The sequence below is a fragment of the Rhinolophus hipposideros genome (assembly GCF_964194185.1).
Source record: "Rhinolophus hipposideros genome assembly, chromosome: 7".
Taxonomy (NCBI): domain Eukaryota; kingdom Metazoa; phylum Chordata; class Mammalia; order Chiroptera; family Rhinolophidae; genus Rhinolophus; species Rhinolophus hipposideros.
Window position 1 is genome coordinate 6,180,968 of NC_138053.1, and position 27,597 is coordinate 6,208,564.

The 27,597-nt window shown below is 40.1% G+C and overlaps 1 protein-coding gene across 3 annotated transcripts in view; it reads left to right on the forward strand.

Annotated features, from left to right (window-relative positions):
• Positions 1–27,597, forward strand: part of GTF2IRD2B (GTF2I repeat domain containing 2B) — a 360,110-nt gene that overhangs the window by 272,399 nt on the left and 60,114 nt on the right. Inside the window, exons 1-2 of one of the 3 annotated variants that reach the window (XM_081053360.1) lie at positions 8,194–8,538; positions 24,757–24,860. In XM_081053360.1, coding sequence (XP_080909486.1) covers positions 24,762–24,860 — 99 coding nt within the window. In that variant the 5' untranslated portion in view covers positions 8,194–8,538; positions 24,757–24,761. Of the gene's footprint in view, positions 1–8,193; positions 8,539–24,756; positions 24,861–27,597 lie in introns of those variants that run through there. The other 2 variants (XM_081053362.1, XM_081053361.1) reach the window with 2 other exon arrangements.

Below are 27,597 nucleotides of genomic sequence, written 5' to 3' on the forward strand. Positions count from 1 at the left end.
TGATATGTTTTCCGCCACTATGAAATAGTTTTCACTTTCTAGAATAATATGTATGTATAATCATAAAGTAAGGACTCTGTTATGTCTGGCTTCTCTGACTCAGCATGATGATTTTGGAAATTAATCCATGTTTTTGCATGCACCCAGAATTCATTCTTTTTTATTGCTGAGTACCACTCCATTATATGGACATACCATAATTTGTTTATTGATTCGCCTGTTGATTGACATTTGGCTTATTTCCTGGGTCAAATATCATGAATAAAGCTGCTGTGAATATTCATGTACAAGTCTTCGTACTGATATACAGAGGGTGCCAAAAAAATCTATACACATTCTAAGAAAGGAAAAAGTTGTATAACAATTACGCTGACGGTGACCACTTTGAGCACCTCTTGCAACTGCAGAAGTCAAACGTGACTTGTATTCATTCATCTTTTGCTATCGGTATATATTGAGTATTACAATTCTAATACAGTGTTTTCCTTTCTTAAAATGTGTATACTTTCTTTTTGGCACCCTCTGTATATTACTCTTATCTTGGGTAAATACCTGCGATGCGATGGCTGCATCATATAGTGGGAGTGTTTTCAACTTTAAAAAAAAAATTATTGTGGTAAAATACGAGGTCAGACAATTAAGTTCACAAACTCATCCTAGAAAAAGTGCTACATACCTCATTGCTGAATATCACTATGGTCACCTTCAGAGTACTCCCCTTGGGAAGCCAGCACCTAGTCCACCCTTCAAAGCAATTTTGGAACTCTTTTTCTGAAATGGTCATCAGAGCTGTTGTCGTATTACCCTTGATGTTCTGAATGTCATCAAAATGTCTTTCTTTCAATATTTCCTTTATCTTCAGGTAAAGAAAGAAGTCATTGGGGGCCAGATCAGGTGAATAGGGAGGGTGTTCCAATACAGTTATTTGTTTACTGGCTAAAAACTCCCTCCCAGACAGTGCCGTGTGAGCTGGTACATTGTCGTGATGCAAGAGTCATGAATTGTTGGCAAAAAGTTCAGGTCGTCTAACTATCGTGCAGCCTTTTCAGCACTTCCAAATAGTCAACTTTGTTAAATGTTTGTACAGTTGGTACAAATTCATAATGAATAATCCTCTGATATAAAAAAAAAGGTTAGCTTTTGCAAACAGTGCCTCTGATAAGGGGCTACTATCCAAAATATACAAGGAACTCATGCAACTCAACAACAAAAAAACAAACAACCCAATTGAAAAATGGGCAGAGGACCTGAAGAGACATTTCTCCAAAGAGGACATACAAATGGCAAATAGACATATGAAAAAAATGCTCAACATCACTAATCATCAGAGAAATGCAAATAAAAACCACAATGAGATGTCACCTCACCCCAGTCAGAATGGCTATCATCAACAAGACAAATAGTAACAAGTGTTGGAGAGGCTGTGGAGAAAAAGGAACCCTTAGACACTGTTGGTGGGAATGCAGACTGGTGCAGCTGTTATGGAAGGCAGTGTGGAGGTTCCTCAAAAAATTACGAATAGAATTACCATATGACCCAGCAATCCCTCTCCTGGGTCTCTACCCAAAAAATCTGAAAACATTTACACATAAAGACACGTGTGCTCCAATGTTCATTGCAGCTTTGTTTACGGTGGCCAAGATATGGAAACAACCAAAATGTCCTTCGATAGATGAATGGATAAAGAAGTTGTGGTATATACACAATATTTGGCAGTAAGAAAAGATGATATAGGAACATTTGTGACAACATGGATGGATCTTGAGAGTATAATGCTAAGCTAAATAAGTCAGACAGAAAAAGCAGAGAACCCTATGATTTCACTGATATGTGGTATATAAACCAAAATCAACAAAATAACAAGACAAACAAATGAAAAACAAAAACTCATAGACAGACAATACTTCAGTGGTTACCAGAGGGTAAGGGGGGTGGAGGGTGGGAGATGAGGGTGAGGGGGATCAAATATATGGTGATGGAAGGAGAACTGACTCTGGGTGGTGAACACACAGTGGGATTTATAGATGATGTAATACAGAATTGTACACCTGAAATCTATGTAACTTTACTAATAATTGTCACCCCAATGAACTTTAATTTTTGAAAAAAAGGTTAGCAACATCATTGCAACAAGTTCACGACCTTAATTGTCAGACAACATTTATCACTGCAACAGTTTTTCAATGTATGATGATTCAGTGGCATTATGTATACTCACGATGTTACGCAACCATCACCACTTCCATATACAAAACTTTTTCATGACCCCTAACAGAGACTTTGTAATCATTAAGCAATAAATGCCCATTCTTCCTTCCACCTAGCTGCAGGTAGCCTGTAATCTACTTTCTGTCTTTATGAATTCATCTATTCTAAGTACCTCATGTAAGTGAAATCATATTTGTCTTTTGTGTCTGGATTATTTTAATTAGCGTAGTATCTTCCAGGTTCATCATGTGGTAGCATTTATCAGAACTCAATTTCTTTTTATGGCTTAATGCTACTCCATCATATGTATACACCACATTTTGTTCATTGATTCACATGTTCATGGACACTTGGGTTATTTCCACCTTTGGCTATTGTGAATAATTCTGCAATGAACATTGGTGTGGAAGTATCGGAGTCTCTGCTTTCAGTAGTTTTGGCTATATACCTAGGAGTAGAATTGGTGTAATTCTATGTTTAGCTTTTTTAGGAACTACCAAAATGGTCTCCACAGCAGCTATACTGCTTTACACTCCCACCAGCAATGCACGTGGTTCCAACGTCTCCACATTCTCATCAACATGCTATTTTCTGGGTTTTAGGGGGTTTTTTTCGTGTTTTTTTTTTTTTAAGAATAAATGTTCTGGGGCGGCTGGGTGGCTCAGGTGATTGGAGCACTGTGCTCCTAACACCAAGGTTGCTGGTTGGATTCCCACATGGGCCAGTGAGCTGCGCCCTCTACAGCTAGATTGAGAACAAACGGCTCAACCTGGAGCTGAGCTGCCATGAGCGCAGGGCGGCAGTAAGCTGCCTTGTGCTGCCGTGAGTGGTGGGCAGCCAGAATGAGTGGCTGGCAGCCGGTGAGAGATGCCGTGATCTGCTGTGAGTGGTCGTGAGCAGCGGGCCAGTGGCCGGAGACCAACTAGCTCAGCGGGGTAGAGAGCAATGCTCATAATACCAACATGGGCCAGTGAGCTGTGATCTCCACAACTAGACTGAGAACAACAGCTTGACTCAGAGTTGAGGTGGGGGAAGGGAAAAGGGGGAGGGGGAGAAAGAATACATGTTCTAAGGGGTGTGAAGTGATATTTCATTGTGGCTTTGATTTGCATTTCCCTAATGACTAACAACATTGTGCATCTTGCCATGTGCCTGTTGGCCATTTGCATGCCTTCCTTTGAGAAAGGGCTATTCAATTTTCTTGCCCATTTTTGAATTGGGTTGTGTGTTGTTGTTGAGTTATACCATGTTTTCCCGAAAATAAGACCTAGCCGGACCTAGCTTATATTATATAAGACCGGGTATTATATTATATTATACCCGGTCTTTTGCTCCAAAAGACACATTAGAGCTGATTGTCCGACTAGGTCTTGTTTTGGGGGAAACATGGTAGGAGCTTTTTACATAGTCTGGATATTAACCCCTTATCAAATATTTGATTTGCGAATGTTCCTGTTCCATGGATAGCCTTTTCACTCTGTTAAGTGTCCTTTGATGCACAAAGTTTTTATTTTGATGAAGTCCAATTTACCTATGCCAAATCAAATGTCATGAAGCTTTTCCCTTTTTCTTGAAGAATTTTGTAGTTTTAGCTCCGTGTTTATGTCTTTGATTCATTTTGTGTTACTTTTTGTATATATTGTAAGGTAAGGGTCCAACTTTCTTCCTTTGCATGTGGATATCCAGTTTTCCCAGCACCATTTGTTGAAAACACTGTCTTGCCCGATTGCATTGTCTTGGCACCCTTATTGAAAATAAACAAGAGGAGGGAGTTTGTGACCACTAAACCTGCCCTGCAAGAAATGCTCAAGTGAGTCCTGTAACCTGAGATGGAAGGGTACTAGACAGTAACTTGAAGTCATATGGAGAACTAAAGATCTCAACCAAGGTAAATAAATGGACAATTATAAAAGCTAGCATTATTGTAACAATGGTTTGTAACTGCTCGTTTTATTTTCTACATGATTTAAGAGACTAATACATTTAAAGGAAAAAAAAGTCTAAAAGCTAGTATTATTGCAACTTTGATTTGTAACTCCAAATCTTGTTTTCTACATAATTTAAGAGAGTAATGCATTTAAAAGAATTATTAAATTGTGCTTTTGGGCACACAATATGTAAAGATGTAATTTTTGTGACTTCAACAACCGAAAGTGGTGGGGATAGAGTTGGAGAGGAGCAGAGTTTTGTATTCTATTGAAGTTAAGCTGGTATAAATTCAAATTGGAGTTATAACTTTAAGATGTTAAATGAAATGCAATCCCCATGGTAACCACAAAGAAAATATACTCATGCATCACTTAATGATGGAGAGACCTTCTGAGAAATGGGCTGTTAGGCAATTTCTACATTGTGGGAACATCACAGAGTGCACTTACACAAACATGGATGGGCTAGCCTACTACACACCTAGGTTATATGTTATAGTCTGTTGCTCCTAGTCTACAAACGTATACAGCAATTGTAACACAGTGGTATTTGTGTATCTAAATATATATGAGTCTGACAACCGCCTTGCACTTACATTGGCAGCACTGTACAAACAGCTTGGTAAGGTTTCATAATCTTGGTATATCAGTGTCTCACAGCTGTGTTTGTATTAATATGTTGTGGTGTCTTTGCTGAGTGGTGTTCATTATGGTTGTTGCGTGTTTTTGTGTGCCATTGCGAGAATGTCTGAGGTCGAATTAAAGCAATGAACAAACATTAAGTTTCTTGTTAAACTTGGCAAGAGCGCAAATGATATCAGGGTCACTTTAGTCCAAGTTTATGTGGATAATGCCATGAAGAAAATGGCAGTGTACAAATGATTAAATGTTTTTCTGAGGGGAGAGAACGCGTCACTGATGAAGAGAGGTCAGGCCAGTCAATAACGAGCAGAACTGACAAAAACATTGCAAAAATTCATCGAATTGTGCATCAAAATTGTTGGCTGACTGTGAGAAGCATAGCAAACCAAGAAAACATTGATAGAGAAACAGTTAGGAAAATCTTAACTGAAAATCTTGGCATTAGAAAGGTATGTGCAAAAATGGTCCCGAAGGAGCTCTTACATCACCGCAATGCACCAGCTCACATGGCACTGTCTGTGAGAGAGTTTTTATCCAGGAAATAAATAACTGTATTGGAACACCCTCCCTACTCACCTGATCTGGCCCCCAATGACTTCTTTCTTTACCTGAAGATAAAGGAAATATTCAAAGGAAGACATTTTGATGACATTCAGGACATCAAGGGTAATACGACGGCTCTGATGGCCATTCCAGAAAGAGTTCCAAAATTACTCTGAAGGGTGTACAAGGCGCTGGCATCGGTGCATTGCTTCCCAAGCGGAACACTTAGAAGGTGACAGTAGTGATATTCAGCAATGACTGTCAGATCTCATAAAGGATTTCTAAGATTTGGGCCTGAGAAATCCTTGGGAAGAATGGCGTTTTGTTAATTGAGAAAGGGAAGAAGACTGCAGGAGGAACTGGGGAGACAGTGGGATATGTTATGCGTGAGATGCCTGTTTATCCTCCAAGTGAAGATTTCAAAGTAGGCAGAGTATAGATTGGTGTTGGGGTAAAGGGTCTGGGCTGGAGATACATACTTGAGAGTAATAATCATATCAGTGGTATTTAAGGTCCCAAGTCTAGATGAGGTCATCCAAGGAGTGAGAGCAGACAGGAAAAAGATCCAACCCTAAACCCTGAGTTACTGCTCTGTGTAAAGGTTGGAAAAATAAAGAAGGACTTGCAACAGACTGAGGACAATAGCCAGAAAAGTAGGCAGAACAGCAACCAAATATGGTTTCTTGGAAGGTCAATAGCGATTGGTTATGTAAAATGCGGATAGATCAAGTAATTGATGGACTGAAAAATGACTATAGGATTTAGCGATTCAGAGGTCACTAGTGACCTGGGGGTGGGGGGAGTTTTAGTGGAGTGATGGGGGTTAATTGGAATGGGTTCAAGAAAGAATAAGAGAGAAATTTCGTATTTGTAAATTTACCTACTCACTAAAATTTATAGGTAAACCCAGAACCACTACTCACAGTGATTTCCCTGGTCTTGTGTGGACAAGTGGAGAGTGGCAAAAAATTTGAGTTGCCTGCTGCACACATTCCCAGCTGCGGTAAAACAAAGCAACCATCTTTTGTTTCATCTATTGCACTATAAACAAGCATCCTTTTCCTGGTCTGTTTAATGCTATACTCTTCACATTTTTTGTGTGTGGTTTTTGTTGGTTTTGCTGTTTAAAATGCCCCTCAAGCATAGTGCTGAAGTGTTGTCTAGCGTTCCTAAGCACAAGGCTATGATACGTCTTATGCAGAAAACACCTGTTAGATAAGCTTCCTTAGCCATGAGTTACAACACTGTTGGCTGTGAGTTCAACTAATGAATCAACAATGTATATTAAGTAAGGTGTCTAAACTAAAACACACATAAAACAAGGATATGTAGTATAGGGTCTCAAAATGTAATGACCAGAGGCTGGCAGAAACCTAACCTTCGTTTCCCCCTGGGGGCAGTGGTTCAGTCTTGCCAAGCCAGCTGTTGTGTGGGGTGGCCTGTGGGGCCTCTGGTCCCACTCCCCACATAAGAATGCAAGATATGGTGAGGCCAAAAAGGAACACCCACGGAGCCACAGGTAGGGGGGTCACACCACTATGGTCTCACTGGAGGCTGGGCGAGACACACTCAGTAGTAGCCACACGATCCACAGTCCGCCATTCACTTCTCTGCCTGCCAGCCAACCAACCAATCAACGCAGCCCCGCAGGTATATCAGTAACCAATTGGCTAACCAGTTACAGCTGCTGGTCAGCCAATCACAATTGATGGTCATTCACTCCCGAGCCAGCACCTCCCCACCGGGAAGCCCAGAGCCTGGAAACTCTCGGGGACTCTGTCCCCACACCAGCACTTGCTACAACTTATAGAACATTAACTCCTCTGAATAAAGAGAATCAACTGTAGCAGAATGGAAGTATTTTCAAAACTTTCTTTTAAAAATGTCAAAAAAGCAAGTACTTTCTCAACTAATTGAATTATCTTTATCTTGAAAGGACAGATTTGTTTTTAAACAGCATCTGCTAGGAAGCTTACGTTTGATAGCCCCCTGAAGAAAAATGTCAGCAAATTTGGGACACTTTTGTCTTTTTGGAAAAGAACATGTGTTAGAACACATATTAACTTTAAGACAGCAGTGACCGCTGGTCAAGGAAAGACAGGGGAATGAGAACGGCGCCCTCAATTGTGTAACATTTCTTTATGAAGGCATATCGCCTTAAGTCTGAGCACTGGGTGAACGGTTTCTATTACCCTATTCTTTGGGCATATTTAAAATAAATAGGTAACTGTAACAACACTACTATAACATTTGACTGCTTGATAAAATGCCACCATGATCTGATGGACAGTTCATGTTTGAAATAAATCAAAATACAGTGTAAGCGCACAGTATTTTCACCACTTCCCTGCCAGGTTGCTCACTGAACTGTAAGCTGATCCATTTGCAGAAAACATTCTCAGGAACAGTTTGGAGCTTTCAGTGGAAGCACACTTATTCACGTCACTTAGAAAAATGTACCCAGTGGCATGTTGCCTGACGATTCATTATCAGATCTCCCCAAACATCTAATTTTTCTGAGTATATTCATTTTCCTGAGATGCTGCATTAATTTTTATGTTCAGAAAACATTTAAGAAAGTACAGCTGGATATCACTTGTATGAAGTAATAGAAAACATTGTTTTAAATGTGTCTATATTATATGTTTCAGGTTGCTTGGGTACGTCACTGACCCACAGAAAGGTCAGGACATGCTGTTGGTTTGTAAGTTGATGACTTTAAGGCAATTTCACCAGTCACTGGAGTTGGGACTTCACGGCTCTAAAGCTACAAATTGCAATCATGCAAAAATGCATTAACTAAGAGCAAGAAAGCGCGTCCACTTTTGTCTCTGGAGGAGAGCAGACACACGCCAGTCACGCATCCAAGGCTGGACACGGATGAGCCCGTGGCCTCGGGCAGACCGCGGCCGAGAGCCTCCAAACACACTGCAGCCGAGCTGAATTAGACAGCACCGGAAACGGCACCTCCCACTTGGGGCGCTGCGGACACGCGAGCTGAGGCTGCCTTCCAGGAAGCCAAAAAAAAAAAAAAAAAAAAAGGAAAAAGAAAGAAAAAGGAGGGATGGTGGGGAGCAGGGCCTAGGCCGCCGCCCACACGCCGCGCCCCCGCCTCTTCGCCGTCCCGGCTGCCGCCCTCGGCCTTGGGCCGCTCCCTGGTGGTCCAGCCCTCGGACCCCGCGCTCGGGCGGGCGCTGCCCGCTAACGGGGACCTCAGGTGCGTACCCCGCCCCCGCCGCCATTAAAAGCGGGTGCTTTTCTTGGAACTTTGTCCTCGCACGGGCCTGGCCAAGGGGAGGCCTGCGGAGGCCTCCCACCAAGGCGCACGAAGGGAAGCGCCCCTCTCCTCGCCGCCGGCGGCCCCCAGATCGTGGCCCAGGGGCAGGGCCCGCGGAGTGGGGGTGGGGCGGGGAGGCCCGGCCGTGTGGGCCCCGGCCGCCCGCCGGAACGCGCATCCTTCTCCTTTCTGATTGGCTGGGCGCGCGACGGGAGGATGCTGCGGGCTGGGGCTCCGGGTCCGGGCCGTGAGGTCGCGCTCCGCCTGCTCCGCCCGAAGTGCGGGGCTCTGGCGCTGTGTGCCGAGTGTCTGATTGGTTAGGTGAGGCCGCGCAGTTGCCTGGTAACTGCCCGGCTCCCGGGCGGAGGCGCCCTAGCCATGCCCCTCACCTGCCTCACCCGGTAGCCCTCGGCCTGGGTTTTGTCACGGGTTTTGTCACGGTGCAGCCCCCTGTGGCCTGTTGGCAGAAATGCAATGCGGGGGCCCTGAGAAGAGCTGCTGGCCTAGGACTGCAGTCCAAACTGTTATGGTTTAGAGCAGGGGGGTCCAAACTTTTTTCCAACTGTTTTCACCAAGGGCCATATGCAGTAAAATACACAAACAGCCAGGCCACCCACTCGAGGTGAAGTAGTATTGCCTCACCTGGTTTAAGTAAACTAAATATATTTTTAGAATTTGCTGCGGGCCAACTAACAATGGATGGTGGGCTGCAGTTTGGACACCCCTGGTTTAGAGAGAAAGGGGGGGAAAAAGACTCGCATGGCTGTGTTTTACAGCCTTCAAATCCAACCTTTGCTGTTTAATAACAGCTTTATTGAGATACAGCATAAATGTTACCCTTTAAAAGTGCATAATTCAGTGGTTTTGAATTTATTCATAAGAGTTTTGCAAACATCACCACTATCAAATTCCAGAACATTTTTCATCATCTAAAAAGAAACCCCATGTGCATTAGGCAGTCGTTCCCCATTTCCCACCTTAACCCTTGGCAATCGCTAATGTACTTTGTCTCAGTGGCTCTACCAATTTTGGACATTTCTTGGAGTCTTTTGGGTCTGGCTTCTTTCGTTCTTTTTTTATGGCCGACTAATCATTGTGTGGGTAAACCACATTTTCATTATCTGTAGATTTACAGGGACTTGTTTCCCCTTTTTGGCTATTGTGAATAATGCTGCAATGAGCGTTCGTGTACATGTTTCTGTGTGCACATATGTTTTCAAGTCTTGGGTATATGCCAAGGAGTGGCATTGTTGGGTCAAGCTTTGTGTTTTAAGGGGGAAATTTTTCACAGTTTGGTTTTCTGTAATTTGAAGTAAGCAGATGTCTAGATAAAATATGTGACATTGCCCAGAGCTGCAACTAAAGAATTGAGCAGCCTTTCTCCTCTTTTCCACCTGGAGAGGGAGGCCTGATCTGTGTGACTGGCCACCTTGCCTTTCGTGGACAGGGCTTGGCACCTGCTGCAGCAAGTGATAATCTGCAGTGGCGATTTGCAGTGGAACACTGTTCTTCCTTACTGCTTGTTATTTAGCCCCTGAGGTTTGCTGCCCAGAGTTCTGGGTCTTTGCCCATACCTTCAGCCTGGACTGTCTCTTTCCTTATTCCCAGGCTGCAGAGCTTGCTCACATGCCTTCAGGCTCTCATCACCCCAGTTGTTGACTCTCCTTTCCCACACACCCAGGACCATTTCAAGGGTGTCTGGCTTTCATTTTGCCTTTATGACCTGCTATTCTGCCATGTTTGTTTTAAGTATGTCTCACTTGAGAGCGCAGGAGGTGGATTTTATTAACCTCTGTTTCCGCCCTACCAGCAGTGCTTGTTTTCATGTAGCAGGTGTGCTTTACAGTTTTGTTATTGTTGTTTTAATTTTTATTTGTTTATTTGGCTAAAGTTCTTGACTATTTGTGAATCATTTAAATTTTTTTTGAAAAGACATGTTATTTGTAGCCCATTTCCATAACTCATTGATCATTCCAGAATAGAATACTTTGTTTCCTTGAACTTTGTTGCTATTTTTTTTAATTCCAGTTTTATTGAGACATAATTGATATTTTACATTGTGTTTGTTTTAGGTGTACACCATAGCAATTTGATACATGTGTATATTGTGAAATGATCATAATAAGTTTGTTTAGTCAACATCTATCACCTCACATAGTTACGGTTATTTTTCTTGTGATGAGAACTTCTAAGATCTACTCTCTTGGCAAATTTCAAATATACAATATGATGTTGTTAACTGTAGTCACCATGCTGTACATTACACCCCCAGGACGGATTTATTTTAAACTGGAAGTTTGTACCTTTTGACTACCTCAATACATTTCTGTTGAATGCTGAAATGTATTGAGGTAGTCAAACTCAAACTATACTTGAGTTTCTAGTTTCTGTTTACTGTAGGCCTGGGCTGAGTTGTGCATAAGGTGGCACCTCAGGAACTTCTTTTTTTTTTTTTTTAATTTTCTATTTTAAGTGTGTTTCTCTAGGACCCATCAGCTCCAAGTCAAGTAGTTGTTTCAATCTAGTTGTGGAGGGCACAGCTCACAGTGGCCCATGTGGGGATCGAACCAATAACCTTGTTGTTAAGAGCACCGCACTCTGACCAACTGAGCTAACTGGCCGCCCCTCAGGAACTTCTTAATTAAAATCAAGGTCTCAGAGAACTGAAAAATTAACATATAGAAAGGAAAACCTAGAAACACTTTAAAAAATAAACCAGGCCTCTATTTCAAGATTTCAGAGATTTGATAAATGGAGTGGATGACATTCCAAATGATGAAAATTGTAAGTGATGGACATGAATTCTAGACCAGAGATGGGCAAACTTTTTCTGTAAAGGGCCAGATAATAAGTATTTTCAGCTTTGGGGACATGTGGTCTGTCACATGCATGCAACCCTGCCTTTGCAGGAAAACAGCCATAGACAAAATGAAAACAAATGAGAGTGGCTGTGTTCCAATAAAACTTTATTTACAAAAATAGGTAGCAATCTGGATTTGACCGCAGACCTCAGATTGTTGACCCCTGTTCTAGATGTTTGCTTTTCATTAGTAAAATATTATGTTGAAAAGGTGAGAAAGTTCTCAAGGATTGCTGGGAAAACTAAATGAGATTTGAGAGTCTTTTTAGTACACGTGTCCAGTTTTAAGAGAGCAAAAAATTATTGTATAAAATCTGTGATCTAAATGAATGTTGCTGCTGAAAAGAAGTTAATTACCAAGTAGCCTTTGGGAGATTTTACTCTGTAGTACAAGCTCTCATTGTCAAGGGTTTTTAGCTTTATAAGCACGTAATGACTTTTTTCTCAGGGAAATGTTTTCAGGGTGGGAAACCCCATCTTAGCTTATAATTATGTTTTATTATTTTGCCTGCATGGTGTGTTCTAAATCATAAAATGTAAAAGATGAGGTTCCTGCCTCCATTTGTCGTTAAGGGTGAAGCAAAGCAATAATTAGGAAACATTAATTTTTTTAATTATTGCTGGTAGCTCAGTTGATACCAACTGATATCCTTTTGAGTTCCACCTAGTTTCATTCAGCCTGTTATTTTATCTTCTGTTGAAAATCAGAGTTTTGATATCATAGGCCTCTTAGGGAATTACTGTGGTAATTAACAGGAACAAAGTCTTTACTATTGGTACTAGTAATAGATGTCAATCAAGCAATTTACTTTTGTGTTTTAGAGAAAGACTCAAAATTTTCTCTAAGGAAAGAATTGTGTAATATAATAGATACAATGGAGTCACGTCACACAGATATTCTGCTTATGAGAGTTTAAACATGGTTGAGCTGCAAAAATGAAATGAAAAGATAGCTATTTAAATATTTCAGACCCTTTCTGCCATTCCATTATAGGAGCATCTGATTTAGGACTGCACATGAGATGGGAGCCTGGAATATGCGAGTCCCTTAAATGATCTCAGTTTTCTGGAGCCTCTCAGCATGAGCATCTCACAACATCACATGTGAATCTAGTGTTTAAACATGCACATTTTTTATACATCTGGCCCCTAAACTTCATTGGATGACTAATGTTAGAAACAACAATCTGTGTCAACACTGAGAGAAAAGTGGCTCGTAGGACTTAGGGAGAGGTCACAATTAGAAGTGTGGTCACAATACATCCAGTATTCATGCCATCAACACGAGAGCCATCAAACTGTGGTGTCGAGTGTTCCAGTAATTGCTTGGTGGCTAGACAAGTATGTGATAATGTCACTGGAGGCTTATGCAACGGTGACCAGGTCCTTGTCTCTGCATGAGAAAAAATTCAAGAGCGAGACAGATGGGAGAAAGCACAGGCAGTTTATTGAAATGAAAGTACACCCTTGAGAGGGAATTGTGGGAGAACTCAGAGACTGAGTCGCACTGAGGAAGTCCTGACCAGGGGTATTTATACCTGGGGCAGGATTTGGTAACATCCCGTTGACATGGCTTCCTCCCAGTAGGTGGGATCCTCAGTTTCCCACTTTTTCTTTCTTATTTGTCTCTTCTGGGACTGTCATGATGTCAGATGCATGATGGGAGTCATAGTAACCACAATGTTAATGAGATTATAATGACATTAAAATTGGCTAAAGGTCAGGTCCCAGTCAAAGGGAATCAGCCTAGGTGGAGGAAACTGGTTCTTGTTCTTCTCCAGCTGCTGGTGCCATATACAGTCACTTGTTACTTGTGTAATCAGTGAGGTGCATTGCCTGGAGGGGGTTGTCAATTTCCTAGGCTACCTGTCCTGCCTCAGTAAGATTTAGAGAGACTGGAAAGTATTCAAGTTGTGGCTGGAAGACATTAACTATAAAGACATATCGATCAATGGCAAAATTCTAAGAGAAAAGGGTACCCCACCACCACCAAAGAGGGATGGCCTGCCAATAGATAACTCAGAACCAGCAAGGGTGGCTGACATACGAGGTCCAACAATTAAATTCACGAAATCATCCTAGAAAAAGTGCTACATACCTCATTGCTGAATATCACTACAGTCACCTTCTAAATACTCGCCTTGGGAAGCTATGAACTGATGCCAGTGCCTAGTCCACCCTTCAAAGCGATTTTGGAACTCTTTTTCTGGAATGGCCATCAGAGCTGTCATATTACTACCCTTGATGTCCTGAATGTCATCAAAATATCTTCCTTTCAATATTTCCTTTATATTTGGGTCAAGAAAGAAGTCTTTGGGGGCCAGATCACGTGAGTAGGGAGAGTGTTCCAATACAGTTATTTGTTTACTGGCTAAAAACTCCCTCACAGACAGTGCCGTGTGAGCTGGTGCATTGTCATGATGCAAGAGCCATGAATTGTTGGCGAAAAGTTCAGGTCAGCAACTTTATCACACAGCCTTTTCAGCACTTCCAAATAGTCATCTCAGTTAACTATCCAGTTGGTACAAATTCATAATGAATAATCTCTCTGATATCAAAAAAGGTTAGCAACATCGTTGCAACTAGTTTGAGAACTCAATTTGCGAACTCGTATTTCAGAACTACCTACCTGAAAAAATGTGCAATGTTGGCAAAGTTGCATCTGCTGATAAAGAGCTAGAAAAGCCTCTCCCTAAATGTTCTGGCATGTAATTAACCCCTAAATGTTCTGGCGTGGAATTAGGTTAGCTTTTTCTTATAGAGGAAAGGACAGGTAAATTTTCTTATAGCAGGAGATACGACATCCCTCTGAGGTCATTTGATTGAGATATGCAGGTTATATGACTAGTTTCTTTCTGCACATACTGTCATCCATAATGCATAGAAAACTCCATGGGGGGACCTTAATGTTCATTTTATTTTAATTGTATTATAATGAGGCTGGAGTTCATGCTGGGGGCAGGCTTTGGTAATCTGCACAGGCGTCAAAAAATTGGTTTTACTGGTTGGGTCTTATCTCCTTTTTCCTAAGGATGTTTGACAGGAAGATTTATCTCTAGAGGCTGAGTCTGGGCAGGAGGAGGATACAGGCCTGGACGGAACCCATGGGCCCACCGTCATTAACTCTTTTTCTGCCTCATCACTAAACAATTAAAGAAATTGTAGAAGAAAAATGTTCTGAGACCAATATTTACTCCTTCAGATAATTTTGACCATGCTTGAGTTTGCCTTTGGGCGTACCTACTTCCACTGTAAATAGGACTCTGCTATATGAGACTTTGTTCTTTGTTTCTTTTCTTTTTGTAACAGTGTTAGAAATAGTTTACTCTGAAAGATGATGGTCAAGAATATCAGTGTCTTAGTCCTAACTTTAAATAGCAATAACATATTAAAGAGCTTTGGTTGCAGGTTTATCATATAGACCAGTGCTAATTTACTCACATTAATCCTTTTTTAAGACAAATGCTTGCCTTATTTTAGACAAAAATTGAACATGTGTTCAATATATTTAAAATCTATTTTAAAATCTTTGTGCAATTTCTATAACTTCCATGGAAAAATAATTTTAATATCTCAACCAAGTAATGCATTTGATTTCTAAAAATTCAGAGGAGAAACTGGAGTGAAAACTCTAGGATTGCTGATGGACCTATTTTGCATAAAATAAAAATCATTTCAAGAACTGAATCTTAGAATCCAAGAAGCAAATAGAACACCTAAATACCTCAACCCCAACAGGCCTTCTCCAAGGCACATTGTATTGAAGCTGTCAAAACTTAACGACAAAGAAAGAATCCTCAAGGCAGCGAGGGAAAAGAAGATGGTAACCTACAAAGGAAAGCCCATTAGATTATCATCAGATTTTTCAGCAGAAACTCTCACAAGCCAGGAGGGAGTAGAATCAAATATTCAAACTATTGAAAGAGAGAAATTATGAGCCAAGAATAATATATCCAGCAAAGATATCCTTTAGATATGAAGGAGGAATAAAGACCTTTCCGGGCCTAAAGAAGCTGAGGGAATTTTCTAACACAACCTGCACTACAAGAATTACTAAAGGACGCTATTCAACCAGCATAAATAGAGATAATTTGTGGCAACCAAAACATAAAAAGGGGGAGAGTAAAGGCCTCAACCGGAATATGGGAATGGAGAAAGTAAGCATGCTGAAGAAAAGGGAATACTCTAAATATCAAACTTTCTTTTACATAAACTTAACGGTAACCACTCAAAAAACTCTGGAACTGAAATATGTCACATAATAAAAGAAGAAACAGAGGGAATAATCATTGAATACCACCACACAAAAATAATAGACAACAAAAAGGCAAAGAAACAATGGAGACACAGACTTACCAGAAAACCAAAGATAGAATGATAGGAAATCCTCACATATCAGTAATCACCCTAAATGTAAATGGACTGAACTCACCAATAAAAAGGCACAGAGTAGCAGATTGGATGAAAAAACAAACAAACTAAAAAACCCAAACATATGCTGCCTCCAAGAGACACATCTCAGCTACAATACTGAGCTACAATACTAATACAATACAATACTAATACGGAAGATCATTAAGTAACCTGAATATACAATCAGTGTATAATCAATAACTTTCCAATACAACAGCATTGACCAATTAGAAAGAGAATCAACACAACAGCAGCAACAAAAAACATAAAATATCCAGAATTAAGCGATTAAAAAATATACAAGACCTTAACAGTAAACTGCCACAAGACAAAATAGATCTGAATAAGTCTGAAGTACGGGAAGACTAATATTTTCCAGATGTCAGTTGTTTTTAAATTAACATGAAAAGTCTATAAAATCCCAACAAAACCTCAAAATAACTTTTCTTCAGATTTGGTAAGCATATTCTACAATTCACACAAATGAGTAAAAGGACAACAATAGCCAACACAACTTTTTAAAGGTGGATGAGTAAATGAGTAAAAGGACAACAATAGCCAAGACAACTTTTTAAAGGTGGATATATTTGACAAACATAGACTCAAACATAAAAAAAAGAAGCTTGGCATTTTCATGATAAGCTTAGCTCTCACTTACCATACCCGTAAGAGCCTTTCCACTCTTACGGGTTCACCTAGCGAAAGTAACACCTACGTCCAAAGAGAGAGCTGTGCACTGATGCTGATAGCAGCCCCAAACTGGAGACATCAGCCGGTGAGTGAATGGGCAGATTAGGGTATAGCTGAAAGGGTGGAAATTGACAAACAATTGGATACCAAATTCCAAACAAATGGTATCCAGAGAAAATCAGATGTAGCCATACTGATATCAGATGAAACAGACTCCAGGATAAAAAAGGTAACAAGAGACAAAGATGGACATTTCATAATGGTAAAGGGGACTATACAACAAGAAGACATAACAGTCATCAATATTTATGCCCCCAACCAGGGAGCACTGAAATATACCAAGCAATTACTAACAGAACTAAAAGGAGAAATTGACCAAAACACAATTATACTAGGGGACTTAAATACATCATTGATAGCTATGGATAGATCATCCAAACAGAAAATAAATAACAAAATAGCAGCCCTAAATGACACATTAGATGAAATGGACATAATTGACATTTATAGAGCACTTCATCCTAAAACATCAGACTATACATTCTTTTTGAGTGTACATGGAACATTCTCAAGGATAGACCATATATTGGGACATAAAATCAGCCTTAGCAAATTTAAGAAGATTGAAATCATACCAAGCATATCCTCTGATCACAAGGCTTTGAAATTGGATAGCAACTGCAAAAAGAAAACAGGAAAACCACAAATACATGGAGATTAAACAACTTTTAAAGAACGACCAGGTCAAAGAAGAAATAAGAGGAGAGATCAAAAGAGACATAGAAACAAATGAGAATGAAAATACGTCCTACCAAAATTTTTGGGAGGCAGCGAAAGCAGTTTTAAGAGGGAAATTTATATCATTACAGACCTATCTCAAGAAAAAAAAGGTTACATTACACCTTAAAGAACTAGAAAAAGAAGAACAAATGAAACCCAAGGTCAGCAGAAGAAAGGAGATAATGAAAATCAGAGCAGAACTAAATGAAATAGAGAACAAAAAGACAAATAGAAAAAATTAACATGACAGCTGGTTCTTTGAAAAGATTAATAAAATTGACAAACCCTTGGCTAGACTCATTATGATAAAAGGAGAAAAGACACTAATCAGAAATGAAAGAGGGGAAGTTATCACGGACACCACAGAAATACAAAGGATCATCTAAGAATACTATGAAGGACTATATGTCACCTAATTCAATAACCTAGAAGAAATGGACAAGTTCTTAGAAACATATAGAAACATATAGCCTTTATAGGCTGAATCGCGAAGAACTGGAAAATCTAAATAGACCAATCACCAGTAACGAAATTGAATCAGTCATCTGAAACCTTCCCAAAAGCAAAAGTCCGGGACCAGATGGTTTCTCTAGTGAATTCTACCAAACTTTCAAAGACAATCTAATACCTGTCCTACTCAAACTCTTCCAAAAAATTGAAGAAGAGACAGTACTCCCTAACTCATTTTATGAGGCCAACATTACCCTGATCCCAAAACCTGGTAAGGACAACACAAAAAAAGAAAACTACAGACCAATATATCTAATAAATACAGATGCAAAAATCCTAAACGAAATTCTAGCAAATCAAATGCAACAATGCATTAAAAAGATTATTCATCACGACCAAGTGGAGTTAATCCCAGGGGCACAAGGATGGTTCAACATACGCAAATCCATCAACGTGATACATCACATAAACAAAATAAAGGACAAAAATCATATGATTATATCAATTGATGCAGAAAAAGCATTTGACAAGATACAACATCCATTTATGATTAAAACGCTTAATAAAATAGGTATAGAAGGAAAATACCTTAACATAATGAAGACCATATATGATAAACCCTCTGCTAATCTCATAATTAACGGTGAAAAGCTGAAGCTATTTGCTCTATGTTCAGGAACACGACAGAGCTGTCCCCTATCACCTCTGCTTTTCAACATAGTGTTGGAAGTCCTTGCCAGAGCAATCAGGAAAGATAAAGAAATAAAAGGCATCCAAGTTGGGAATGAAGAAGTTAAATTGTCACTCTTTGCAGATGACATGATGCTATATATAGAAAACCCTAAAGACTCCACCAAAGAGCTATTAGCAACAATCAACGAAGACAGTAAAGTTGCCGGCTACAAAATCAACGTACAAAAGTCCATTGCATTCCTATATACTAACAATGAAATCTCAGAAAAAGAAATAAAAAAAAACACTCCTTTTGCAATTGCAGCAAAAAGAATAAAATACTTAGGAATAAACTAAACCAAGGATGTGAAAGACCTATATGCTGAAAACTAAGACATTTTTAAAACAAATTGAAGAAGACACAAAGAAATGGAAAGACATTCCGTACTCATGGATTGGGAGAATCAACATAGTTAAAATGGCCATTTTATCCAAAGCAATAAACAGATTTAATGCAATCCCCATCAAAATCCCAATGGCATTTTTTAAAGAAATAGAACAAAAAATCATCAGATTTGTTTGGAACCACAAAAGACCTTGAATAGCCAAAGCAATCCTAAGAAAAAAGAACAATGCTGGAGGTATCACACTCCCTGACTTCAGCTTGTACTACAGGGCAATAGTAATCAAAACAGCATGGTATTGGCAGAAAAACACACAGAGATCAATGGAATAGAATTGAGAACCCAGAAATAAACCCACATAAATATGGGCAGATAATTTTTGACAAAGAAGCCAAAAAATATACAATGGAGAAAAGACAGCCTTTTAAATAAGTGGTGCTGGCAGAATTGGAAAGCCACGTGCAAAAGAATGAAACTGGACTGCTATCTGTCACCATGTACCAAAATTAATTCAAAATGGATCAAAGACTTAAGCATAAGACCTGAAACAATAAACTTCATAGAAGAAAACATAGGTACTAAACTTACGGACCTTGGGTTAAAAGAGCATTTTATGAATTTGACTCCAAAGGCAATGGAAGTAAAAACTAAAATAAATGAATGGGACTATATGAAACTTAAAAGCTTCTGCACAGCAAAAGAAGCCATCGACAAAATAAAAAGGCAACCAACTGAATGGGAGAAGATTTTTGCAAACAGCACCTCCAATAAGGGGCTAATATCCAAAATATACAAGGAACTCATGCAACTCAACAACAAAAAAAACCCAAACAACCCAATTGAAAAATTGGCAGAAGACCTGAAGAGACATTTCTCCTAAGAGGACATACACATGGCAAGTAGACATATGTAAAAATACTGAACATCATTAATTATCAAAGAAATGCAAATAAAAACCACAATGAGATATCACTTCACCCCAGTTAGAATGGCTGTCATCAACAAGACAAATAATAACAAGTGTTGGAGAGGCTGTGGAGAAAAAGGAACCCTCATACACTGTTGGTGGGAATGCAGACTGGTGCAGCCGTTATGGAAGGCAGTGTGGAGGTTTCTCAAGAAATTACGAATAGAATTACCATATGACCCAGCAATCCCTCTCCTGGATATCTACCCCAAAATTTCTGAAAACATTTAACCATAAAGACATATATGCTCCAATGTTCATTGCAGCTTTATTTATGATGGCCAAGACAGGGAAACAGCCAAAATGTCCTTTGATAGATGAATGGATCAAGAAGTTGTGGTATATATACACAATGGAATACTATTCGGTGGTGAGAAAAGATGAAATAGTACTATTTGTGACAACATGGATGGGTCTTGAGAGTATAATGCTAAGCGAAATAAGTCAGAAAAAGTAGAGAACCCTATGATTTCACTGATATGTGGTATGTAAACCAAAAACAACAAAAGAACAAGACAAGCAAATGAAGGAACAAAAACTCATAGACACAGTTTAGTGGTTACCAGAGGGTAAGGGGGAGGTAGGTGTAGATGAGGGTACAGGGGATCCAACATGGTGATGGAAGGAGAACTGAAAAGAGAACTGACTCTGGGTGGTGAACACGCAATGTGATATATAGATAATGTATTACAGAAATCTATGTAACTTTACAACAATTGTTACTCCAATAAACTTTAATTTAAAAAAATAATCATTTCAAGTTGTGCCTTTCGTGTGAAATTATTTGATCTGAATTCCTTTTTTTTTTTTTTTAACATTTTATTGGGGAAGGGGAACAGGACTTTACTGGGGAACAGTGTGTACTTCCAGAACTTTTTCCAAGTCAAGTTGTTGTCCTTTCAATCTTAGTTGTGGAGGGTGCCATTCAGCTTCAAGTTGTTGTCCTTTCAGTCTTAACTGTGGAGGGTGCAGCTCAGCTTCAGGTCCAATTGCCGTTGCTAGCTGCAGGGGGTGCAGCCCACCATCCCTTGAGATGGTCCAACCGGCAACCTTGTGGTTGAGAGCCCGTGCTCCAACCAACTGAGCCATCCGGGAGCTCAGCGGCAGCTCAGCTCAAGGTGCCATGTTCAATCTTAGTTGCAGGGGGCATGACCACCATCCCTTGCGGGATTCGAGGAATCGAACTGGCAACTTGTGGTTGAGAGCCCACTGGCCCATGTGGGAATCGAACCGGCAGCCTTCGGAGTTAGGAGCACGGAGCTCCAACCACCTGAGCCACCGGGCCGGCCTGACTATACAATTTTTAAAAACAGAAATGTACAAATCATTAGGAATATGCAATTTAAAACTAGAAAGTGATAATACTGCCCACGTGTTAGATTGGCTAAAGTTTGGGTTTTTGGTTTTTGTTTTTATAGTTTTTTTGTTTTTTTAAAGCTGACAATACCATGTGTTAAAAAAGATGTGAAGCAACTGGAATTCTCATGTATTAGTAGTAGTAACACAAAATGGTGCAACCACTTTGGAAAACAGTTCGGTACTTTCTTATAAAGCTAGAAACAAAACTTAAGATATGACCCAGCAATCCCACTTTTAGGTATTTACAAAGAGGAATGAAAATTTTGGTTGACACAAAAGCCTATGTGTGAATAGTCATAGTGGCTTTATTCATAACCATCAAAAAAACTGCAGACAACCCAAAAGTTGTTTAACTTGCAAAAAGATAAATAAACTGTGTTACATCTCTGCAATGGAATACTCAGTAATAAAAAAAATAAACTATTGATACACCAAACAACACAGCATGGGATTCCATTTGTATGACATTCCGGAATAGGCACCAGGGATAGAAAACAGATGAGCTATGACCAGAGTGGATTGATTAGGGTATGGATTGACTACAAAGGGACATGGAGGAATTTGACGGGTGGTGGAACTTTCTGTCCTATACCTTGATTTTAGTCGTGGCTACAGAATTTATATATTTTGTTAAAATATATAAAACTGTACACTAAAAAAGATGAACTTAATATATGTAGATTATGCCTCAATTTTAAAAAGTTTTATGGCATGACCAGGTATGTCACCTTTAATAATCAAAGAAATGAAACATAACCCTAATGAGGATCTAGTTTACATCAGTTGAAAGGATTTTTATCATAAAAACTTTCCTTTCCTTATAATGATGAGTGAACGAACCTTTAATTGCTTTTTGGTCTGCTTCATGGAGAGACCTCTGAGCTTGAAGGTTGTTTTAAGGACACACAATGCCATGCCCTAGTGATGATTTTTCATTTCACAAACCACCCACATGGAAACATTTTATAATGTATATTCCAGGTCCTTGAGTGAAGGGAGCTCTGTTACTAATTTCACCTGTAAGGCAGAGTGAACTAGGAATGTCCTGGCCCAGGTTGTGTGGTCCCTCTAATCATGGGGCACCTACCCCTGCAAGGTACTTTATCTAGGCTCCAAGCCGGCTCTCTACTGTGTTCCCAGCCCCTACTCTACCATGAATTATGTGGAGAGCCCTGGGCAAGCTTCCTCCCCATTCTGGGTGCTTGCATGGGCATAACTTTTCTCTTAGAGGATGTATGAGTATTATATTTGATGTTCAGAAAAGCACTGGCCCCTAGTATGTGTTTGCTGGGTGTTAATTTCCTTTTTCTCCATCCAACCTCCTTTGATTTCATTTGATTTTTTAAAAACAGCTTTTTTGAGATAAAATTCACCTACCACACAGTTCACCCATTAAAGTATACAATTCAATAGGTTTTAGTGTATTCACAGAGTTGTGCCGTCATCACCACAGTCAATTTTGTAAAATTTTCATCACCCGGAAAAGAAACTCTGGGGCCGGCCCGGTGGCTCAGGCGGTTAGAGCTCCATGCTCCTAACTCCGAAGGTTGCTGGTTCAATTCCCACATGGGCCAGTGGGCTCTCAACCACAAGGTTGACAGTTCGATTCCTCAACTCCAGCAAGGGATGGTGGGCAGCGCCCCCTGCAACTAAGATTGAACACGGCACCTTGAGCTGAGCTGACGCTGAGCTCTCGGATGGCTCAGTTGGTTGGAGCGTGGGCTCTCAACCACAAGGTTGCTGGTTTCGACTCCCGCAAGGGATGGTGGGCTGCGCCCCCTGCAACTAGCAACGGCAACTGGACCTGGAGCTGAGCTGCGCCCTCCACAACTAAGACTGAAAGGACAACAACTTGAAGCTGAACGGTACCTTCCACAACTAAGATTGAAAGGACAACAACTTGACTTGGGAAAAAGGCCTGGAAGTACACACTGTTCCCCAATAAAGTCCTGTTCCCCTTCCCCAATAAAAGAAAAAGAAAAGAAAAAGAAAAGAAAAGAAAAAGAAATGTTTAAAAAAAAAAAAAGAAACTCTATACTCTTTAGACACCCACCCTTCAGCCCTAAGCCACCACTTATCTTTGTATCCCTATAGATTTCCTTATTCTGGACATTTCATATGGATGTGAGGCAGGATATGTAGCCTAGGAAATTGACAACTCCCTCTAGGGGGCTCACTGGTTACACAAGTAACAAATGACTGTATCCAGCACCTGCAATTGGAGAGAAACAAGAACCAGTTTCATCCAGTAAGACTAACCCCTATGACCAGGACCTGACCTTTAGCTAATTATAATGTCATTATAATCTTATTTGCATTGTGGTTACTATGACTCCCGTCTTGCACCTGACACCATGACAGTTCCACAGAAACCAAATAAGGAAGAAAAAGCAGGAAAGAGAGGGTTCCACCCGAGGGGAGGAGATGAATGAACTACATCACTAGGACTTCACCAAGTCCCACCCCTGGATGGATAAGTACCCTTGATCGTGACCTCTGTGCAACTTGTTCTCTGAGTCCCCCCACTTTCCTCTCAAGTGTGTACTTTCATTTTCAATAAATCTTTTTCCCTTTCCTGCATCTGTCTCCCTCTTGAATTCTTTCTTGCGTGGAGACAAGAACCCAGTCACTGCTGCTCTGGGTTGAGTCCTCTCTTGGACGTCCCACAAGGCTCCAGTGACATCTCAACTCATATAATATGTGGTTCCCTTGATTTTAAATTGAGGGGGCTGAGAAAAGGTCAGAAGTGAAGGTGATTGATTTAGTGTTTCCTTCATAGAAGAGGAGCTTGGGTGCAGCCCACGGGGGTCATGGAGCTGGTTGGTGGTCTGCAAAACCCACACCCTGGCTCTCATGGTTGCTGGTTGTGTGGAGACCAACACTGCCTCATGCTCGATAAAGCTTGCATCACCAGCCTGGCTACTTTACTTACCGTTTGCTTACAAATATAATGAAGCCAACTATGGCAGGGGCATGACACATCTGACAGGTATTTATTTTGCATGCTTTATTTCAAAAAGCTCTTGATGGTGCTGAAGAAACTTTTTCAAAGAAATTTTTTTAATGCTAACTTGATTTAGCATTAAATCAAGAGTTTGACAAAATTTGGAGTGAGTTTTTATGCGGAAGTCCTAGCAGGAAAGAAAAGAAGGGATTTTTCTCTTCCGGTCTTTAATATACAAACTCACTTCTCTCCTTTTTCTGTGTGTGTGAAATGGCATGTGGGATCCCATGGATACCACGTGCTGGCGCTGCCATGCTGAAATCTGACAAAACATCGTTGGATCAGTGAGGTTCATTGTCTTCTCTTCCTCATCTGGGAAGTAGTCAACATGCTTCTCTAGCATAACACTTGAATTTATTTTATGAGGAGGTGAAAAATACACTATGTGAAGGATAGCATTATCATATAGAGATCTCGGGCAAATCATTTAATGTCTTTAAATGTCAATTTCTCCTACTCTACAGGAAGGTTTGATGTAGGTCTTTTGGGAGGACCCTCAGCTCTAAATGACTGTTTAGCCGGACACTGGGTTTCACTTTCTTCTTTCTTCTTTTCACAGGGATCATGGCCCAAGTAGCAATGTCTACTCTGCCAGTGGAAGATGAGGAGTCTTCAGAGAGCAGGATGGTGGTGACATTCCTCATGTCTGCTCTCGAGTCCATGGTGAGGCGGGCTACAGTTCTGTAAAACGTCCCGTGCTTGGATCACTGTTGGAATAACAGACCTGTGAAACATTTCACTGTCATTTTTAATGTTCAGCTTAAGTTTTCCATCCTGTCTGTGTAAGCATGCCCTTCATAGAGGATAATGGCCTTGTCAGATGATTATTTTTAATTATCTTTTTTCTGTTGTTTTTCTTACATGATGGATATAATGATATTGATTTAAGCTTTCCAGATCTGAAAATTTAATGAAGGCATCTGTGTAACCTTGTTTGAGAACATTTTTTTTGTCTAAATTCAAAGGTAAATTAATAATCCACTTATATGCATCTGTTTACATCCAAATGTCAACTGTACCTTGAGGATAAACATTGGATGACAGATTTACATAACCTCAAAGTATCAAATGCAAGATAATTATTGATTAAAAAGGGAAAATCAGTAACTTTATAAAAGTGAAGAAACCTGACAGACACCCCCTTAACCAAGGGATCAAAATGAACATCCGCGTCAATGGGACAGACTAACCCCATGTGCCTCCAGATAGGATGCCCTGAGAAGGAGCAGTAGCCACTTCTGTGGCATTCCCACCAAAGTGCACAACCTGAATCTAATGAGGAAACATCAGACAAACCCAAACTAAGGGACATTATCCAATATAACTGGACTGGACTTACATAAATGTCAATGTCATGAAAGGCAAAGAAAGGCTGGAGAACTGTTCCAGGTGGAAAGAGACTGACGAGACAGGACACCAAATAGAAAGAATAACCCTGGATTGGATCCTTGACCAGAAAAAAATAGAGAAAGAGATGTATTTATTTTTATTTTATTTGTATTTATTTTTATTTTCCTATAAAGAACATTATTGGGTGAATTGGCAAAGCACCAAACACACACATAACTCACTCACATACACAGATGTGTGCCCACACATACACATCATATTTCAACTGCAGAAAACCAAATATAAAGAGAAATTTTGAAAGCAACCTATCATGGTAAGCTGAATAATGGTCCCCAAAGACATCCATGGGTTCGTCTCTGGGCCTGTAAGTGTTACCTTATTTGGCAAAAGGAACTCTACAGATGTGATTAAGTGAAGGCTCTTGAGATAGGGAGATTATCCTAGATTTTCTGGAGGTAACTAAAACTTTAAAAAAAAAAAAAAAACTTGAAATAAGTTTTAAAAGAAAGCATCAGGTCTATTTGAAAAGAACTAGAAATACCTTAAGCAAGAGCTGATCACGTTCCTTCATCTGACAAATATTCATGAAGTAAGTGCCTTCTGTATCTCGGCCGTGTGACTTGAGAAGACAGATGACGTCCCCCTCACATACTTGTAGATCTCATATGCTATTTGGGGAGACAATAAATTTTGTTTGTATTAATAAACATAATATAACTAAAAGAAAGGTCAAGAAGCAGGTTTAGGTGAGAGAACAAATGGTTAGATAAACAGATGGTCTGGGAGAAATTCTCTTGGTAGTTGCCTTTTTTGAAAAGACCTTGAAAAAGTGAGTCATGCCAGTATCCAGGGGCAGAGTATTCAGAGCCATGAGAACAGCTGTGCAAAGGCCCTGAGGTGGGAACAAGTTTGTTGTTTTCAAGGAACATCAGGAAGCCCAGTAATACAGGAGCAGATTGAGGAAAGGAAACGTGGTCAAAGGTAAGGTTCAAGAGGCACCTAGCAGTCAGATCATATGAGCCCTGAACGTTGTTCCTCAGTGTGGTGGGAAGCCATTGGAAGGTTGAGTGAAGAAATGATGTGCAGGAATGGTGTTTGTGTGAATAAAATCGATAAACATGGAACAAGAGTGGAAGCAGGGAGATCAGTTAGTGAGCTGTGGCTGTGGTTTGGGTAGAAAATGTCAGTGTTCTGGTCCAGGGTAGGAATGGTGGAGGACATAAGAAGTCATGGGACTAGAAAGATCTGTTGAAGGTAAAATTGATAAGACTTACTGATGGGTTGATGTGAGCTATGAAGTTTTCTTGAGGGGAAATCAAGAGGGTTTTTTTTCTATCATATAAAATTTACTATTTTAACCATTTCTAAGTGTACAGCTCAGTGGCATTAAGTATACTCACATTATTGTGCAACCATCACCGCCATCCATATCCAAAACACTTCATCTTCCTAAACTGGAACACTGCACCGTTAAATAATTATTCCCCCTTCATTCCTGCCCTAAACCTCTGGGAACCAAGGAGTTTGGGGTTTTTCTAAATGAATTTTTATTTAAGAATACTTTTAAGATTTACAGAAAAGTGGGAGAATACAGAGAGTATTATATATACAGAGAGTATATACTCCTCACCTATAACTTATCTAACCACAGTACATTGTACATCATTATGATACCTTTTTCAAAACGAATAGGCCAATATTGGTACCTTACTATTAACTAATTCCAGACTTTATTCAAATTTCATCAGTTCTTTTCTATTCCAGGGTCCACCCCGTGGTACCACATTGCCTGTAGTCATCATTTCTCTGTAGGCTCCTTTAATCTGGGACACTTTCTCAGTCTTCCCTTGTTTTATACACCTTGACGGTTTTGAAGAGTACTGGTCAGGTATTTTATCGAATCTCCTTTAATTTGAGTTTCTCTAATACTTCCCTCTTGTCTAGACTGGGGTTAAGGGTTTTTGGAAAGAAGACCACAGAGTGAAGTGCCCCTCTCGTCACTTTGTATCAGGGGTGCATGCCCCTGGCCATCACCTGGCCACGGTGGTGT